This window comes from Mustela lutreola, chromosome 2 (assembly GCF_030435805.1).
Source record: "Mustela lutreola isolate mMusLut2 chromosome 2, mMusLut2.pri, whole genome shotgun sequence".
Classification (NCBI taxonomy): Eukaryota; Metazoa; Chordata; class Mammalia; order Carnivora; family Mustelidae; genus Mustela; species Mustela lutreola.
The window spans coordinates 165,631,740-165,651,762 of record NC_081291.1 but is presented as its reverse complement, the minus strand read 5'-3'; the positions used below and the strand labels follow the sequence as shown (position 1 = coordinate 165,651,762).

The window sequence follows — 20,023 nt, the reverse complement described above, 5'->3', positions numbered from 1 at the left end:
TCTCATTCTCTAATCCTCCTGTTTAATTTTTCATTCTTTAATCCCCGTTTGTACTTTATGTTTTTCCAGATTACAGGATTTGAGGACATTTACCAATAGCATTTTCCTCTACATGTGTCTCAGTCCCTTTGCTGAGCTATGGCTTATCTACAGCACGGCAAATAATGATTCATGGCTTCTTGGCTCTACTCACAGGAGGAAAGAGAATTCAGACACATTGCTAATTATTATTGCAGTGCCAGTGAAAAGTCATCTTGGGTTATGAAAAAGTGTTGTCTTTCTTTGATTGTGGAAGCTAGAACCTTATTCATATTATTCTGTAAGTAAATTTTCTATTATCTGTTTGGTTTCCTTGGAAGATGAAACTCCATCATTATTATATTTCCTGAACTTGAGATTCTTTGGGCCTCTTACTTAGAAATTGTCCCTACATAATTTCAGAAGCAATGGTAATGAAATCCATTTTTTTTTATTGGTGATTTTAAGCTATCCATCACCTTGGTAATCTAAGAGCAATGACATCATCCTGGTTCTCCCACCAGTGCACTGTGCAGCTGGTATAGACTGTTCTAAAAAGTGAGATGAAGAAAGCTTCTCATGTTGGAAGGGGGTGAGGACGGGAGCATAATGTACCCAATAAGGGAACTGTGTTCTAAAATCACTTGAACTCTCTGGACCTCAGTTGTCTATGAAACAGGTAAGAATGAATGGGCTTCATGGAGAACAAAGGGCAAAATAAGGAATTTCTCAAGTTTATTGAGCTACAAATTCCACTTTTACAATATAATTATGTATAACAAAGTCCAGAGGATATAAAAACAAATTTGCACAAATAGTTAAGAGCTAATGTTCACATGTGGCTTGAATGCAGTTATTAATATCTATGCTTGTTAGAGTTAATAACCAATACCAAGATGATCTGGAGAATTAATGATTAATAAGAGGAGCAAAAAAATAAGCAGCCCCATTATCGATAGAGACTGGCACCATTAGGATACTAAAGGCCTGGGAATCAGACTGACTGCCCAGGGCAAGTTCACAGATATTTGTTGGTAGTATTACTTGGTGTTTGTATGTTTGTTTGTTTGTTGAAAAAAAGAAAAGTAGGAAAGACAGCAGGGAAAGAGGGAGGGAGGAAAGGAGCATATTTAGTTTGAATTGCCATATCCTCTTTTTCAGGGATAAAGATTGTATTTTGCTCTCCAGCTACACTTCTGTCCATTGTAACTCAGTAACATTTACCTCTGAAGACAAAAGGACCCTTGGATATAATCTCCTTCTTTGTAGTTTTCTTTTACAAGATGCCAGTATGGTAATAGTTCTATTAATGAGTAAGTAGAGAGGTGCTAGGTGTGAAGGGTCACGTTTTTCCGTGCCAGCAATTCCATGGCACCTGCCAAAATTCCGAAAGTATCATCTCCAGCTGCAGTGCCAGATTCTGGTGATGATGTAGGGATTCCTTTTCCTGGCTCTCTGATCTAGCTCTGAAAAGACAATAAGATAAGAGAAACAGGGCAGGAAATGTTCATGATAGCAAAGCTGGGTTTGGTGCTTTTCCTGACTTTGGTGGCCAATACCACTGGATTCCGATGGTATCAAGCTTTGTGAAAGAAACTCACAATATAAAGCAGAGCCATCTCAATCATTTCTAGACTGACATTTCCAAAAGTGTTAAGAAGCTGTTTCCTCTGTTATATGTGTTCAGATGTTTCCTGAAAACATCTGCACTGTGATCTTTAGTTTTCTTTATCAGTTTTTACTTACCAATGAATACTTTTAAAAAAGTAAATGAGAGGTGTAAATACTTTTATATAGAATTTCATATTCCAAATAGTATCTATCATATAAGAAGAGGGAATTATCCATTCAGCACCAGATCCCCTCCAATTAGAGAACTGGAGCATTCTTTTAAACATCTTTATGATTTAAGGTTTTAATAACAACTCACAAGTAGGCAAAAGTTTGCTATTTATTTAATTTTGAAAGAACACATAAAGAAAAAGGCGGGGAATGTAGGCAGTGTGGAAAAACTCCTTCACATAGCTGGCCACTTGTGGCTTTAACAACTGCGGGGGGAAGTGGCTGGGGCTAAAGTTACGCATTTCTGTTCAGTAAGGGTATCCATGGTGGTAACTCTCATGATGACGGTAGTCATCCTGGTAACCATCCTGGTATCCTTGGTGGTAGCTATGGTAACCGTAGCCTGCGTACTCATCTTCTGGGCAGCGCATTCCCAGTGACTGCTGAATGGCCATTTCCTGTCTCCGGAGTTGCATGGAATCAATTAAATCATACACAATCACCATGGACCACATTGGGGAAGGATACCAGGATTTGACATTTCCATCTTTTCCAACAAGAAGCATGGAGAAGTACTCCGGGCTCACTTGAAAATAGTTCCGGATGTCTTTCACCAAATGGGCTGGTATGTCTTCTCGCTCCACAACAGAACTCCCTAGAACAGAGTTAGAAAAGTTGTTAGTGGATTGAACAGTCAGCCCTCAAGCAAAGATCAAAATGAGAAGAAATCATTATGAGAATAGGGAGAGGACCCATGAGTCCTTTGGTTCAGAATCCAATTAAAGAAAGTTGCTGTACTTTTTCCACTGGAAATTAAATGTCTCTGATGTTCTACAATATTATTAGTGTCAAACTTTGGGACATGTGACGTCTTTTTTATAGGAATGTTGCAAAATATAAAACCAGTCCTTTAATTTAATTCTGGCAAGATCAACTTCTTTCAAGTGTATCACGAACAAAGATTATATTGTTGATATTTCTAAGTTTATTTCCAATTAGCTTAGTTACTTCTTTGCAAATTTGGCTTTCCTTTTGATGCTTTTTTTAGAACAAAAATCTTATAACAAAAAAAATTTCTTAAAGGGGAAAATACCAATTACCTAAGATGTGGATACATGTATTTAAACTATTATGGGCAGTGAAAAGGGGGAGGGGGAGGAGGAGGGTACTGAAGCTTTCCGTGCCAAGGGGTTTATGCCACTATCTCTGGTGAAGATCTTGATCTTGCAAGGAAGAACTGATTTGCTTTCTGAAAACTCGAGTCACTAGTCATCTACTTTCAGCTTCTCTGAGCCTTTCTGTACTGAGCCCATCTATTAAAAGGGGATTAGTAAGATACAATCCATGAGCTTCATAAAATTATTGTGAGAATTAAATGAGGTGGCATAGATAAAAATGCTTCGTAAATCATACAGTCCTATGCAGATAAACAGCATTATTCTAGCTAAGAAAATGGTTACTTTTACTGCCACTTACGATTTTCTATTAAAAACAATATTAATGATTGCACCCTATTTCCCATTTATGTGCACATACACTCATGCGCACACACAAGGTGGATGAATTCAGTGAACTGCATTCACCTTAACGGTCCCTCACTGCTTGCATACCGTTTAATATAATTTAATTTAATGTAACCGTAGTTCATAATGTTTTAAAAGAACAACACTTTACCATTAATTGGGAACAGTTCTAAAACTCCCCCAACTTCCTCTGCAACCCCTAAAAGTTTCAGAATGGTTATGTGGCGCAGACCTGGAAGGAGAAAGAAAACCATAACGTTGGTAAATCATCTTTTACCTTCAAAGGCCAATAGCTGACAATTAGGATTCTCTATATTAAAAAGAACATAACTTCATTAGGCAAAATACTCCATTTTTTTCTAATAAAAGAGTCATTAAATAATTTTAAAACCTTGAAAAAGACCTAATTTCAGATTTAGGATTAATAACAGGGTCAGATATGTTTTTTTGTTTTGTTTTGTTTTGCTCTGTTTGTAGATGGAAATAAAAGAATTTGCTCTTAAACTGTCGTTCTATTAAATAACAAACAGAAATGAAGCTGTCGGAACATTTAAATATCTGGGATGATCTGAGCTGATTCGAGTGCTGAGAAAAAGTCATGCCAGAGGTTATAACAGTTTAGGTGGATGATGTTTACTGGGCTAATTCAACTGTCTCTTGGAGAAAAAAGCAGAACCTATCCAGTGTGATTGTTAAAGGAATATTTCCAGCTTTCTTGCACAAAAATTTGTCAGTGAAAAGGGCAGGTTCTTACCACTTACTTAGAGGATTCAAAGGAGAAGCACTTAAGCACAGCGTGCTTCCTACCCACAGCTAAAGTTTCAGGAAAGGAGAGAAGGTCATGCCTTGGTAGCTTGTTGGAATTCTTTTGAGGATGAAGTGCACACCAAGAGATTCAGGAGAAAAAACACTGGAGGACAAGGGGGCTGCCAGTTCATCATATCAAGATTTCATATCATATCATTTCATATCATATCAAGACAAAATGTCAATCTATTCAGGGTCATAACTTGGGACTAATAATACGAATATCGATGGAGTTTATTGTTCAGAGGAGAAAACTGACAGTTGCCATGGCTTGAGGCTGTTTTAAGGAGGGGCTAAAATCCTAGCAAATGGCTATCCAAAAAAAAAAAAGTTTGTGGTCTTTGCTCTTCTCCCAGAGAAGTGAAGCATTCTGTTCTCAATGTCGTTGAATCATGTTTTCAAAAGGGAAGATCATGAATTTAATTATTCCTGGAAAATAAGACTTGTTTACATTTCCTGTATATTGCAAAAGGGTTTGCTTGCACTAATGTGATTTAAGTTTTGTGTGCAGAGATTAAATGAAACATCACCTAATAACTGTTCCAAAACTGTCTTTAGACAGCTGAAGTAAGCCATGATTTTATTTACATTCTTATTGTGAAGGGCTATTAACCGCTCTAAACTTCTGCCTTACCTAGCAACATTGGTGGCTACAAATAATTTAAAATATACTTAAAATACAAAAAAACCCAACCTTATATATTGATATAAGTCATTATTTATTAACTTTGATAGTAGGACTATACATTAAATACTCATAAATTTTCTAGTTGTTTTTACTGTTATGAGCTTGTTGTCTACCTCTTTTGAGTTATTATTTTATATCTTAAAACTAAAATGTATTTAAATTTACAGATACTGAGTCATAGTAAAGACCCAGGCTCTGTTAATACTTTACAAAACTTATACCCCCATTTTAAAAAATAAATTAAGCACGTTTTTTTTTTTTAAAGATTTTATTTATTTATTTGACAGAGAGAAATCACAAGTAGATGGAGAGGCAGGCAGAGAGAGAGAGAGAGAGGGAAGCAGGCTCCCTGCTGAGCAGAGAGCCCGATGTGGGACTCGATCCCAGGACCCTGAGATCATGACCTGAGCCAAAGGCAGCGGCTTAACCCACTGAGCCACCCAGGTGCCCCTAAGCACGGTTTTATAACTAATAAATGATTCTTCTTCCTAGCAGAAGTATCAAAATAATGCTGATTCATTTGTAATCCAGTTAGAAATGGAATTTTTAAAGTCTGTGGCTTCTAGATACTCCCCCCTCCCACCAATGACTGTCAAAATTCTTCCTCTGTAGAAGTACATTTTAAATGAGATTTCAATTGTAATTCCAGTTTTGAAACTGCCCTTAGCTCCTTGCTTCACCACTGATTTTAGTAGTAAGTTCTATGTACTATGCATTTTCCTTTCTTTGCATCCTTATTCAAAACGATACTTTAGGTCACTAGGATAATAATTTTGGTAAAGAAAGCAAATGTTCGTTTTTAAAACACTGAGTAGTTCACTACAAAAAAAAAAATAATAAACTATGTTTCTCTTTGACCTACTTGTTCTAAAATAAGATTCTGTTTGACAGATCTTGCTGTATTTTTTTTTTTAAAGATTTCATTTATTTATTTGACAGACGGAGATCACAGAGAAGCAGGCACAGAGAGAGGAGGAAGCAGGCTCCCTGCTGAGCAGAGAGCACGATGCGGGGCTTGATCCAAGGACCCTGAGATCATGACCTGAGCCGAAGTCAGAGGCTTTTTTTTTTTTAATTAAATTTATTTATTTTCAGCATAACAGTATTCATTGTTTTTTTCACCACACCCAGAGCTCCATGCAATCCGTGCCCTCTCTAATACCCAGGTGGTGGGTATTAGTACCCACCACTTCAAACCCCTCAGATTGTTTTTCAGAGTCCATAGTCTCTCGAAGGCAGAGGCTTTAATCCACTGAGCCACTCAGGTGCCCCCTTGCTGTATTTTCTCTCCAATTATAGATCAAAATCCTTTTTAAGGGAATAGTGATATAGTACAGTATGCTTCCATTAATATATTAATTCTCAAAGCCATTCCTGTTTTGCAGAAGACATTTAACCTACGGAGAATGACCCAGTGTTTATAGCTAAGTATTACCCAAGTAAATGATGATACCCGAGTTTTAGAATGTTGAGACAAATTTTAAAAAACAACAACAACAACAAAAACTCCAAATAAACCAGAGGGTACATAGCACAGATCACTAAAAGTAAAACAGCAGGTTTTTCAAACACTTCAGTGAAGAACCCCAGAGAGGAGAATATTGAGGAAAAACAAAATAAAACAAAAACCCCAAAAAACCCTGCATTTGATGAAGGCTCCAGTCTGAAAGCAACTTTATGCTCAATACAACTGAGTAAGTGTCTGGGAATCTCCAGTCTGGACTGAGGAATATTTGGATGATCTAAGCTTCTATGTTCCATTTTAGAATTGACCAGGAAGAGGGTGGTATGGGAAAACAGTGATGACGAGGCTTCCCACTCACCAAAATTGCAGGCCTGGCCACTGAGGGCCGAGAGCTGTTGTGAATAGGCCCAGTCTTCATCATTAGGGGCAGAGATCACCAGCAACCGCCTCCTCCATCGGAACCTGGAAAAAACAGGAGGCCGTGATTACTGCTTCAAACAAGAGAGGCTAATGTAAGAGAGCAGTCACTTTGCCTGTCGGGGTTGTCTATGCCCAGAATAAAAAACACTGGCCCTTAGAAATATCTCATAGTTCCGCAAAGCCATTAAACTTCCTTTCCACATTTCTTGCAGTTTTTCTGTTATAACTTCATGGTCTGCCTACTGTGGCATTTGCATGAAGCATCAGGCATGAGTCTGGCCACCACACCCAGTAGGGTCACTTGGGGAGACATGAGGTCCTCAGATGCCATGAAGACTGGCCAAAATGGTATGTTATATAGTAACCACAGAAAGAGGGAATCAGAAGAACTGAAGAAAACTCAAGTTCTAATAGAGTTCACTAGGGCTTGGAGGGGGTCAAGAATCAAAGGTAGGGACAGAAATAGAGTAGAAAAAGAGAACTAAATTTAAAGTAGATGACAGTGACAGGAAAAAGGAAAATGGGGAAGTGGTTCAAAGAGTCAGGGAGGATTCCTGGGAAAACAAAGCCGAGGTATCTTTTTCGGTAGCCAGTGGTTCATCCATCGGCAAATTCAAGTTCTAAAAGGTAGCCTACCAACTAGAAAACCAACATTATAGAGCCCTCCTGCAAAGTGGAATGGGGCTACACCTTGAGCCTAGGATTTCAGCATATAATACAGTAAACCTGTTTCTGCTCTGACACTGTAGGGTAGTAGAAAACTTTTGTCTTATAACCTGAGTTCATGTTTTGTCACTGCTAACTTTTTGGGTTCCCTGAGCATGTCACGGAGTTCATCCAAGTCTCAGTTTTTCCTTTTCTCTGAACCAAAAATAGCATTTACTTCAAAGAGCTCATAACACCTAAGAATTAAATTAAAACCCGTCAGTGTAAGTTGTCCACACGAGGGCATGGCTATAGATAGTGGCTGGATCTGTGGCCTTCTAGATGGAGGATGTTGTCTATGAAGAGACCTCAGACATTTATCTACCAAATCCCATACGGTAAGTGATTTAATCCTTTGTGTATCATTTCATAGCTCATGTTCATCTACACAGAAATCATTAGAGGTCAGTAAAGGCACAGCCTATTGTCTTCATTTGATGGATGACAAAATGAAGCTTAGAGAAGAGAAGTAATTTGCCAAACTAGTCAATCAAACAGTTGGTACTAATGGTTTCTCTAGTCTATCACCCTCAGAGATCCTGGTGGTTGGCTGATGCAGTCAGGGTCCCTCAGGAGATAGGAAGGAGAGGGTATGCATCAAAGGGCTAACAGTATGGAGTTGTCTCTAATTCCCCTTTCACTGGAGGGGAGGAGTTTTGCATTCTGCCTTCTGTGCAGACAACCGGGGGATGTTAGTACCCTCGCTGAGCTGGAAGCCAGTTGATTATATTCACGACTTCTCTCCCTGTGCCCATTCTAGCCTCACAGTGAACACGAGAGTTTTCAGCCCCAAAGAAAATGGCCTCTTGGGGGAATAGTGGTTTGGGTGAATGAGAGAAAATGATAGTCTGATGAAATACAACCTCTCAATGGGCGCCTGTAGCAAGGCTTGCCAAAAACTGCTTGCTGTGACATTACATTTGCTTCCTCTGCTTGTTTCTCTTCAAAGGGAAAGAAAAACTAAAATGTCCACTGAGAATAGGGAGATGAATGTATTTAGCATGGAGGAGGGGAGAGGAATGTCTGAGACTGTCCAAGACCTCCTGGGAAAGGGAACAGTGACTGCTGTCGGATCACAAACATGGGTCTCCTGTACCCTCCCTGCTTCCTTAGGAGACATGCCAGCCCAGCACTGCCCCACCCCCACCCGGCCCCCAGCCAGCATCCAAACCAGGCCAGCCTTCCTGGCCTCACACAGAGCTGTAGGGTATCCTCGAAGGAGCTATTTTGGGTGAGGTATATTTTGGCTTGTTTACCGGTGTGCACCACTGGATGCTGTCCTGATTAGACAGGGACAGGATCTGAGACTCCCTGTCGCAGACACAACCAGGCAAGGGTCATTTCCCCTAAGGAATGATTCTTTCTCCCACGGACCTTTAAGATATGAGACTCCAGCTTGCAACACTGAAGGAAATAACTTCCACAGAGTGTAACAAGAGATGTCAATGTGGCCCAGATCCTTATTTCAGACAAATTGTTCTCCTGTCACTTTAACGTATCAGTAAATAAAAATTCTGTGAGCTGTATGTGTGTTTGCTTCTCTTAACTGGCACTCCCAAATTAGTTTGCATTTGCCCACTCTTTGGGGCTTTTGTCTCAGAGGAACGTAATTATAGCCTGAACCAGATGAGTGTCACTGAAGACCAGACCGGCTTCAGAGTCTGGTCAGCTGAAACCAGGCTGTGTAGACTCACCAACAACTCAGCAAATGTGAAAGAAAATTCCGATTGGATATTCATTTATTTATAGAACTTCTATTTAAAAAAAAAATTTTTTTCCCCCGTTCTCTCTGCCTGGTTTCAATCCTGAGGTGTTTACTAAATCTCCTCCGACCTCTCCCTTCATGACAAAGTTTTCTAACTAGGAGCTGAATAACTGGTCCTAACACTACCGATAGCCAGCATTCGTTGATTACTCACTTTGCACTAATGTGTGGTCCATCTTTACCTTTATTTTTTTGTTGTTGTTTATTTTTTTACAAGATTTTATTTATTCATTTGACAGAGAGATAGAGAGAGCCAGAGAGCAGAAATGGGGGGAATGGCAGAGGGAGATGTAGAAGCAGGCTCCCCCGCCAAGCAGGGCATCAGATGCGGGACTCCATCACAGGACCCTGGGATCATGACCTGAGCTAAAGCAGGCGCTTAATGGACTGAACCATCCAGATGCCCCATCCCCTATCATTACCTCTAGTACTGAATTTACCTTTCACAACAATCTTAGGAATAGGTACACTTATTATTCACATTTTACAAATGAAGAACTAAAACCTGGAGAAGTTAAGTCATCAGCCCAATCACACAGCTAATACATGGAGATGCCAGGAATCTAACTCAGGAATCTACTCATGCCTCTAGGTAATAATAAAAAATTCCGCTTTGATTTTTAAGATCAATGATAATTATCAGCACAGTGATTGCATGAGTTGTGACCACAAATCATGCACAGTTATAGGACATCCAAATTAGAATTGCATCCATTCTGAGTATCTGCAGCCGATGCCTTTTCCTGACATAGTACTGAATACGTACAAGACTCTGACATTCGAAGGAAAATACATTTACATATCATAGTGTCCTGGTCAGTAAAAAAGGTTTTAGATGAAAAATGTGCATACAAGTCTTAAAAATTAAAGATAGGCCAGATTCGGATGTGTGATCAGCCAGAATGAATGCTGCAAGATTTGTGTGTGATTGAAATTGAGATAATGTCAAGCTTTTCCTGTCAAGGTTTGAAACCCATGACACAGTAATTATAAAAAGACAGCCTGCCTGGAGATGGTAGGAAAAATCTCTCAGAATGTCTCTAGCTGCAGGTCTCCCGGCTGGCCCAAATCCTTGGCTATAAATAACAATAATGAACTGGGTGGTAACTGTCTGCTGTTGAGGACAGGTGACTTGAGTTTACAGGGTTGGTTCAGCAGGTAAGCATCTTTTAGTCCTGGAAAATTTAGAACTAAGAAGAGAAGATTTTCAAAGAATCATAGCGATAATCTATATTTCTAAGAAGGAACCTGGTCTTTATAAACATAATTTATGTTATTGTGAAATTTAAGAGAATTTGGTTTATTAAAATGACAACCCTAAGACTATGATTAGAATGTGTAATTGAGTGATTGGCTTAGATGTGTGTTTCTAAGTCGCGTGCAGTTACTGGAATATCTGAGAAAACATTGGATTTACTGTATTTATAAGATTACTGGATCATTTAAGTATTCAGCAAGGTTTTGTTTGTTTATGTCAAACAATTCAAAAATACATATTAGGGGCGCCTGGATGGCTCAGTGGGTTAAAGCCTCTGCCTTTGGCTCAGGTCATGATCTCAGGGTCCTGGGATCCCATATCAGGCTCTCTGCTCAGCAGGGAGCCTGCTTCCCTCTCTCTGTCTCTCTGCCTGCCTCTCTGCCTACTTGTGATCTCTCTCTGTCAAATAAATAAATAAAATATTAAAAAAATACATATTAAATGTAAAAATGGCTGTTTGAAATAAAATTGTTTAATTATGGTATTTGTAAGCAAGATCAAACATTATTCAAAGCCCCTTAAAAATGATAGCTAAAGTTTTCTAGGTTATAAATAGAATAATACAACTTAAAAACCTAACTTAAAAGTTTAAGAGAGAACTGTGGTCTTCAATGTATTACTTGGGTATATTTGACTCTAATTGTGAAAATCAAAACTGAACTTCTAAGAATCTTTTCTGCCACAAGAAAGGTGGAAGGAAGGACGGAAGGAAGGAAGGAAGGAAGGAAGGTGGGAGGGGTAGGGGGGAAGGAAGGGGAGTGCAGGGGAAGGAAGGAAAAGGAAGAAAAACACCTCAAGGGTGACAGAAAGGTTTTCTCATCAATCCTGTAAGTCAGTGCCATCGAGAGGGATGACCCTAGACCAGAAGCTAATGTTTCAGTGCCCCCAGGACTAGACAAAAAGCCATCTGCCCAGTGGAATGTTAGAGCCCTTTCTTAGCCAAGAGACTGGCCTGAAGACTGAGCTGAACCTTAAGTCCTTATAAAGGCACACCCCTTCTGTCTTCAGTCCAGATGCTTGCACTACCCTGAAAATCTGAATGAAGGAAGAACCTCAAGTTCCTTTCAGTTCTGAAATCCTGTGGTTTTAGGGATGTCTCCCTTTGCTTCAAACTCTGGGCTTCTGGCTCCAAGACTAAAAATAATTCACATTATAGTTTCAAAAGGAGTATCAGATAAGAATGTGAACTTTAGGAGCCAGATTCTCCTGGGGCCACTGAGTCCTAGAGCTGGCACTAGCTCAATGTTGACCGAAAGTTAGTTACTTAATCTCCATTAGCCTCAGTTGTCCCATCTGCACCACAACAATAGTTACAGTATTCAGATCCTAGGGTTGTTTATAAAGATTAAAGTTGGAAAGGAAGATGAAGTGCTTGGCAGAGAGGTGAGCATACAAAAAGTGGTCACTTGGGGCACCTGGATGGCTCAGTTAGGTGTCCGACTGTTGATTTTGGCTCAGGTCATAATCTCAGGGTCATGAGATGGAGCCCCTATTGGGCTTTCTGCTGGGTGTGAAGCCTGCTTAAGATTTTCTCTCTCCCTTTCCCTCTGCCCTTCCTCTGGCTACAGTACATGCACTCTCTCAAAGAAAAAAAAAAGTGATCCCAGCAACCCTGGGATGTAGTCTATAGTCAGATCTACTTGCTAATATTCTCCTTTATGGGTGAAATTTTTAAGGCAGGTTAATTGAGAAGCATAGAGAAATCAACATAGCTAGTAAATTGCAGGCCCCAAACTTGGATGAACAAGAAGTCCTATGCTCTTTACACATCATGAGGTTCTCTTTTAAGAGACCCAAGCATCCTGAATCTAGAGGAATTCAGATGATCTATCCACTTACTAGTCATAGCATTCTTGATTTTCCAACTCATGAATGGAGAATACACAGGAAGTTAACAGTTTCCAAGTTAATGAGACTCCAAGTAAGTTCTTGCTCCATTTCTGGAGTGTCTTGGCCACACAGTGTAACTAGGTGTGGGAGGTGAGGAGAGGAGATGTTACACTGAGATTTCTGTGCCTTTATTTGCTGTGGGAGGAATTTCTGCAGTTTTCACCTTCTAGATCCCCAAAAGCCCTGTAGAATTTTTATCCAACATGAGGGAAGTGATGGAGAAGGAAGAAAGTAGAGCGATTTTCTAAGACAATCTTCTCCATGTATTTACTGAAATTTTCATACAATGGTTTTCAATAAACCCTACTCCTCAGGGAATCAGGGAGCTGGGTCAAGAGAATTTCTTCTTTTGAGGTCCTAGAGGGGGTTTTTGTTGTTTTCTGAAGAGTTAGAAAGAAGCAGAAAATCAAGGAGAGTGTTCCAAATCCTGTTTGGAACCAGAGTATCCTAATAAATAAACATGTAAAATAAAAACGCTGTATACAAAGCCCTCTAAATTCACTGGTGGAATAAATGAAATCTCCCGGGTCAGAATTCTCTATTCTGTGCCCCAAGAGGAGCAGAAAGAAAGAAAAGACCTATCCAAAGCCACCAAATCAACAATCAAGCTTGGAGCTGACCCCAGTCAACATTATAACCAGAGCACTTTCAACAGGAAAAGACTAAGCCCTGTGGCCAGGGGCTATGAAGCAGACAGACATTTCACCAGGGAGGGTCTGCACACAGGTCTACTTCATGTTTCCTTGATCTTTTTATTAGCTCACCCAGAACACCTTCCCACCTGCCTCCTCAGGGTCTCCAAAAGTGGGATACCTGGATAGGAAGTTCTCCAATGACTGCTTCTTGTCTTCCTTACAAGCAATGCCCTCCTTCTTCTGCTTTTCCATGTCTTTGACACGGGACTGGAATGTATCAATCAAATCGAACACGGACTTCATTGATATAGGCACTTCATAGTATTGCTGTTTCAGAAAGAATAGAAAGCATATAGTGTATAAGGGTGTTTCTTCCCTATGTTTGAAGGATAGAGAGCCTGGGAGAACTCAGGAGAGCACTGGAGAAATCAGAGCCTGGAGGGTACATTGATTAATAAACTAAACTCTCTTCTTCAGAAGTACCTCTGCTGAGGCTTTGAGGTTCAGAATCCATGAAACAACTGTCCCTTACCTTTTATGAGAATTTCTTAATTGCATATGTTTGTTGGAAAGGGTCCATGCCTTCCTCATTACATGTATCTTAGGTTTGCTTCCCTATCTCTGGGACTAAACTGATTCCTATTCACTGCACAACTGGAGAGAAGGTAAGAAATACTGTAACCAACATGGGAATGGAATAACCTTTTAGAACACCTGACATGAACTATAATGGTAATTTTGCACTATGAGGAGGACTGTTCTTTGACCATCAGGAATCTGCATACACTCTTTGTGATTCCCAGAGACTGTTTTATTGAGCAAGTGTCACTTAAAATTAGGTCATGTTCATATATGTATTCTTAGAAAAAAGTTGGAATCCAACTTCAAGATAATGCCATTCAGTTTCTTGGATCCTAGCTGTCTGGACTTCCAACAGCAACCTAAGATGGATTTGAGGGCTGGCTGAGCAGAGGCAATGTAAACTAGAGAGAAGTCTGGACCTTGCTTGGAGCTATGCCTCCAGTGGGAATTGAGTAAACTACAAGGTGAAAGCTGTCAGAGACCTTTGTATCCATCTAGCCCCGCCTTAGAGGTGGGGCAACACAAGTGAGGAATGGATTAATAAATGGACTGCTCTCCAGATCCAGAAGAATAGTGCAGGATGGATTAGCTATTTTGGTAGCCCTGGTGACCTTTTCCCTGATGATTTTCACGTAGCATGGTATGCTATTGGTGTACAAGAATATTTCAGAGATGCGATCTGGAGCTCACCCACATGGGTAGGAAGCGCAATGCTAACTGGGTGAACTTGGGCAAGTTACTTAACCATTCTGGGCCTCTCTTTTTCTTCTGGGAAATAAAAGTAATACTTGTTATTTATCTCAGAAGTTTGGGATAGGGATTGTAAAGGGTTGAGGTGAGTGCCTGTCATGTGGAAAACACTTTAAAAAGTTAGATATTTTTGCTACTATTTTTATAATTATTATTATCATTACTACATGGCACAGTTTTTCATGCCTCAGGACTTCTGTTCCTAAGCATAGGAAGAAAGTAGGTATAAAACTCTGCTATCTTGTCCATGTTGAATCAGAAGGTAAACTTCCAGGACCTTTCAGAGTAGGTCATGTTCAATCTGGCTTTCCTGAAGGAAGAAGCCAAATACTCTTCACCTTTTATCCCTTGCGCCTGGCAAATCATAGCTATTCAACCAGTATCAGTGTCAATGCTTGACACTGAATTTGGTCTGAGTCAAACCACTGGGCCATAGGAGGCCATCCAACCAAGCTCTTTCATAGACTACATTTCTAGGCACAAATTCTATAAGGTAATGTGGAATATCTGAACCATTCCCAAACCTTCCCACTTATAAAATAATTTGTGCTTATTCATATGTCTAATAGATTCACTGGCAAAAAAATTCTGAGTTGTATTCAAAGGCATATAACTGTATCACCTAAAACAGAAACCCATACCTTGACTCTCAGGTCCACATCTGTTAGCACCATGAAGAAGTCATTATAGGTCATTCCGTACTCTTTCCTCAGCTCACCGATGAGATGCTGGTCTACCAAGTCCTCATCATCCACCACTCGCATGGGTTTTTCATTATCTTAAGGCAAATGAAATGTGAATAAATATAGATATGACAAGACAGAAATAAGTAGGAAGCGAATGGGTGATGGCTCCCAGTCTCCATCCTGAGTTAATTAGAACAGCTTTCATTAATTGCACACATTCAACTAACGTTCTATTTGAACAAAAGTTTCCCAAGTGGATAAGTAAATACAGAAATAAATGAATAAACTAATTTTGAAAGTCAGTATTCTACAGATGATCAAGCCCCACATCTGCCTACCTTGATCGTAGTGAATCAGAAAGCACAAAGTGAGAGTGAAGGCAGCTGAGTCATCCCTGGAAGATGACTGCCAATTCCACCATGGGAATGAGTCATCACTCCACCTCACCAAGGAGTTTTTAAATTTATTTTAGTTTTATTTACTTAGTTGAGTCTAAAATCTGTGTCTTTTCTTCACTTTTATTAGAGAATCACTTTGGAACTCAGTGAACTATGTTGTTGCTATAGAGAAAAATAACCCTATGTTCAAGCCTGGCCACAGGTTCATTTTAACTCCAGAAATGTAGGGCTTTTCATAATACAAATGTTGTAAGTAAATACCATTTCCAGCCAAGTGCTACTAAATGTATGGTAGTTTTTAACCATTATGTATTTTTTAACATTAAATCCTAAAAATAAATTATTATAATTTGAAATGGTTCTTAAAGATGTCACTAGGTTGATGAGAAGTATGAACATGGCAACTCCTACGTCTCTGGAAATGATTTTCACATTTCTGAGATGAAAATGCTACTTCCTTCCCTTTTACGTCCCAGTGTTTCCCTCAACCCTATAAAAAACCTTCCTTTCCAAAATAATCCCCTGTCCTTAAAAAAATGTGAAAAAAATTAAAGTTAGCAAATAAGTGATAATAGATCTATTAGTGAAAAGACTCTACTAGTTACTATCCGCATTATTACCCAATGAGTAATATCATACTAGAAACAACCTCAGCTTTGCAGATACAGAGCTTATAAAGCTTGAGTACCATAGACCATTACTCTTTTATGGATAAAAAGGGGATGATTACAAGTTAACTGTTACTTTGATTTATTTGATGAGGATCACTGAAAGTATACCAACAAGGAACTTGATTTCCCCCAAAGAAGATCAAAACACAAAGAGAAAGAACCAATTTTCCTCCCCAAGATTGGGACAGTTCTTTATGGAGCGGGTTCAAAGGCATGGGAGCTGATAGCTTATATGAGGACCAAGCACTGTCTGCAAAATGAAAAATGACATGCTTCATGCATATAAACTATTTTTAAATGCACATTTTTGCTGCCATTAATTAACTACAAAGTGATGAAAAAGAATTGCCAGATTCATGTTGGTTTTTGTTTAATATGTCTCATTGGGAAAAAAAAAGCTGAAGAAAATGCATAGTGGATGTTATTCTTGGTTAAAAGGAAATAAAACAAAAGAAAACACATATGCACAGGAATAGACACCAGAGAATGTCCAGAAGGACAACTGGCTGGTAACGACGGCTGCCTCTAGGAAATGGAAAAGGTGAGTGGAAACGTTCACTGTTTATTCCACACATGGCTATAGTAGTTAAAATTTAACAAGGAGGGGTGCCTGGGTGGCTCAGTGGGTTAAAGCCTCTGCCTTCGGCTCAGCTCATGATCCCAGGGTCCTGGGATTGAGCCCTGCATCGGGCTCTCTGCTCAGCAGGGAACCTGCTTCCCCCACTTTCTCTCTCTGCCTGCCTCTCTGCCTACTGTCATCTCTGTCAAATAAATAAATAAAATCTTTAAAAAAAATTTAACAGGAAACATAGTTTATACTTAATAATAAGGTGACTCATTAAAAACTGATTTCAAAAATGTTTTTAACAACTGATTATTTTAAAACTTGACAAACCAAGTTTTATCTAGAACCTAGGGATCACCATTTTTAACTCCCAACATACAGTCATTTTTGCTTTTGTTCATTCAACAAAATATTTGTTGTCAGTGCCCTGAGCTAAGTCGATGCTGGGCCCTGGATTCAGCGATAAGTAACTTGGTTGGAGTTCAAGTTCCTAATTAGAATCAAAATTAGACCATTATATCTACCTAACCGAGAAAGCTACAAAAACCACTGAATGGATAATGAGATGGAAGGAAGTTGGAGGTTGTAGCAGATTTCAAAGGCGGCCGCTATTCACCACCCTCTCCATATTTAGACTCTTGGCTCAGTAAGTGCAGCTCCTCATTAAGGTGAATGAGTTAAACTGTCCTGCCTCCTGATTCTCAGGTCATCTATACAACTTGCTTTGGCCAATGCTAGCTGATGTCAGCACGAATGACCCAGAGAATAGAACTGGGCCTGTACTTTTGGGATTGCTCTTGCCTCTACCATGGCCATGAGAACAACACCCACACTAACCTTCTGAAGGATAAGGTACACCAACTTACCCTGGCCTCAGCCCAGACAGAGCCACTCCAGATCAGCCAACACCAGTTGGCCTGTGAAGTGATCAAGTCCAACTAAAATCAGCAGGACTGCAAGTACATGGACCAGTCTCGCTGAGGCCCACCAAACCCCACCCAGATGAGCAAAACCATACAGATGTGTGACTCAATGTTTAATAATTACATGCCACTGAAGTATGCGAGTCTTTATTACAAAACCTTATTGTGGTAATAGAGAAGTGGTGCAAGTGTTATCTGACACAATCCAGTCACATTATTGAGAAAAAATAATATTGGGAACATATGAAACAGGAACTAAAGCAGACCTTGTGGCTTGCGGTCCAGATCCCACCTTCAGAAGCAAGGTCACTGTGGAGAGAGCTGACTCCCTGTCTGGAAATCACTCTCCTTAGAAAAGAGCTGCCTTTGCCCCAAGTCACACTCTCACTAGGGAGCAGCCCACATTCAGATCTAAAAGATGTTCCCCTTGCCTCGAAGGGGACCACTCTAAAGAGTTGACGGCAGTACAATTAAAATTCCCTCTCTGTTCTCCTGTATCCCTCACCTGTCATAAGCATCATTCCTGAAAACACTCCCCATTCACCCTGTGCATGTAAATCTCAGTCTCAAGTTTTTTTTTTTTTACCAGAGGATAAACCTATCACAGAGTCCATGAGGGGAGCAACTTGCTCAAGTTCACATCACTAGTTAGTAACAGAGTAAAGGTTAAGCCTCAGGTAATATGACCTCACTCTTCTCTAGCGTTCTCTTTAGTTGGCCAAAATATGTCCCACTCAAGGATAGACTGGACCTATAATCAAAATTTAAGCCAAACTTCGCTCTAACTGGGATATAGCAAGAAACCAATTTCATGGTCTGGTTTTTCTTTTCAACTGAAATATTTTCTGAAACCGTTTTGATGCAACATTAAACATAAAACACTTTACATTTCCAGACTACAGAATATCTAACATCCCAAATGAATGTTTGTGTCAAGGAAGAGCACCTGCGCCTCCCCCCACCCCCGACCAAAAGAACAATGAAAGCACTGATCAACCGTGGCTGCAAGGATGGGTGCAACTCTCCGCAGGAGCTCCCCTCTGGCCCAATTCTGAGCAAGGTACAGGCGAGGCCAACTCCCAGCTCCAGCTACCTCCCTGCCCCAGGTCTCTGTTATGCTCTGCATTCATTCTCGGTCAGGGCTGAGATGGAACTGGGTGAGCACAAGGCTCTCTTTGGGCTGGAAATGCAGCATAAATCTGCCAGCTTCTTGTTCTATTTATCCAAGTTTTGCCAAGGCTCTCCAGTCCTCATTCACAGGGTTTAGAAGCAAACATTCTTTAGGACACATCCTATAAACAGTCCACATGGTCTTGATCCCACTAAACGGATTCCCAGACCCAGATCCATTTGGTGGGATTTGTCTATCCCAAACAGATTGTCCCTGACCCAAGGTGACTGAGGGACAGAAGGGAGCGTGAACTCTGTTACATGCTGGTGGGGACCTGTCCTGCAAGGGGGGCATCAGCCTGGCTTTCCATCCTTGAAGGACCTCAATTCCAAAAGTCAGTGGCCAATTTCAGGTAGTGGTAGATTCCTTCACGTCTTTGTTCTTCCATGTCTGACTACAGACAGTAATGACCCCACAGAAAATTTCAGCTCCAGCCACAACTTATTAATCACCAAATGTGTACCAGGCATTATGTTCGAAGCTTCCATCCATGATGGCTTCTCCTCTGTTAGTATTCATGGTATATCTCCTCCTCCTACCTGTCCTACCTGAGTTTAGGCATTTGACCAATGTCCCTGGACAGCATCAGCTTCTCTGCTGCTTCAGGAGTTGATCTCCTCCGGCAGTTTTTCAAAGCATGTTCCACTGTCCACTTTTATCACAATCACCTGGGGCACCAGTTAACATTACAATCCTTGGATCCAGACCAATTGGATCCGAGTGGCTAGTGGTGAGGCCCAGGAATCTGCATTTCTTTTAAAGATTTATTTATTCATTTATTTGAGAGAGAGCATGAGCAGAAGGGGCAGTGGGAAAGGGAAAGAAATCTCAAGCAGACTCTATGCTAAGACTGGAGCCTGACTCAGAGCTCGATCTCACAAAACTGAGATCACAACCCCAGTGGACAACGAGAGTCGGACACTGTGTCACCCAGGCATCCCAGGAATCTGCATTTTAACATATTTTCTGGGTGATTATTATGCAGTCTAAGGACAGAGAACAAGGACAGGATAAAATCCAAATCCTAGATTTAGCAGCAAGGGCACTTCTGCTAGATTCAGCCTATCTTAGCTCGCTGATCTCTTACCTCTTCCAAATATCACGCTCCAGCCTCTATTTTCGGTTTCTAGAAATATGCCTTCTCTTTCTGGAATGCTATTCCTATCCTTGTCCACATGGGAACAAATTACCTGTCGACTTGCCTCTACCTCATCTGTGCACTCACAACACTTTTCTACACGTTTCTGCAATCATGCCTATCACCTTACATCACAACCAGTGATTATGCATCTGCCTTCCCACTAGATATGAGCATTTCATC

General features: G+C 40.2%; 1 protein-coding gene across 1 annotated transcript in view; it reads right to left on the bottom strand.

Moving 5' to 3' along the window:
- Nucleotides 1-1,951: 1,951 nt before the first annotated feature.
- Nucleotides 1,952-20,023, bottom strand: part of CCDC80 (coiled-coil domain containing 80) — a 33,991-nt gene continuing 15,919 nt past the window's right edge. Inside the window, exons 4-8 of the mRNA XM_059164124.1 lie at nucleotides 14,930-15,066; nucleotides 13,135-13,283; nucleotides 6,642-6,745; nucleotides 3,475-3,555; nucleotides 1,952-2,455 (exon numbers count right to left, since the gene is read on the bottom strand). Coding sequence (XP_059020107.1) covers nucleotides 2,109-2,455; nucleotides 3,475-3,555; nucleotides 6,642-6,745; nucleotides 13,135-13,283; nucleotides 14,930-15,066 — 818 coding nt within the window. The 3' untranslated portion in view covers nucleotides 1,952-2,108. The remainder of the gene's footprint in view (nucleotides 2,456-3,474; nucleotides 3,556-6,641; nucleotides 6,746-13,134; nucleotides 13,284-14,929; nucleotides 15,067-20,023) is intronic.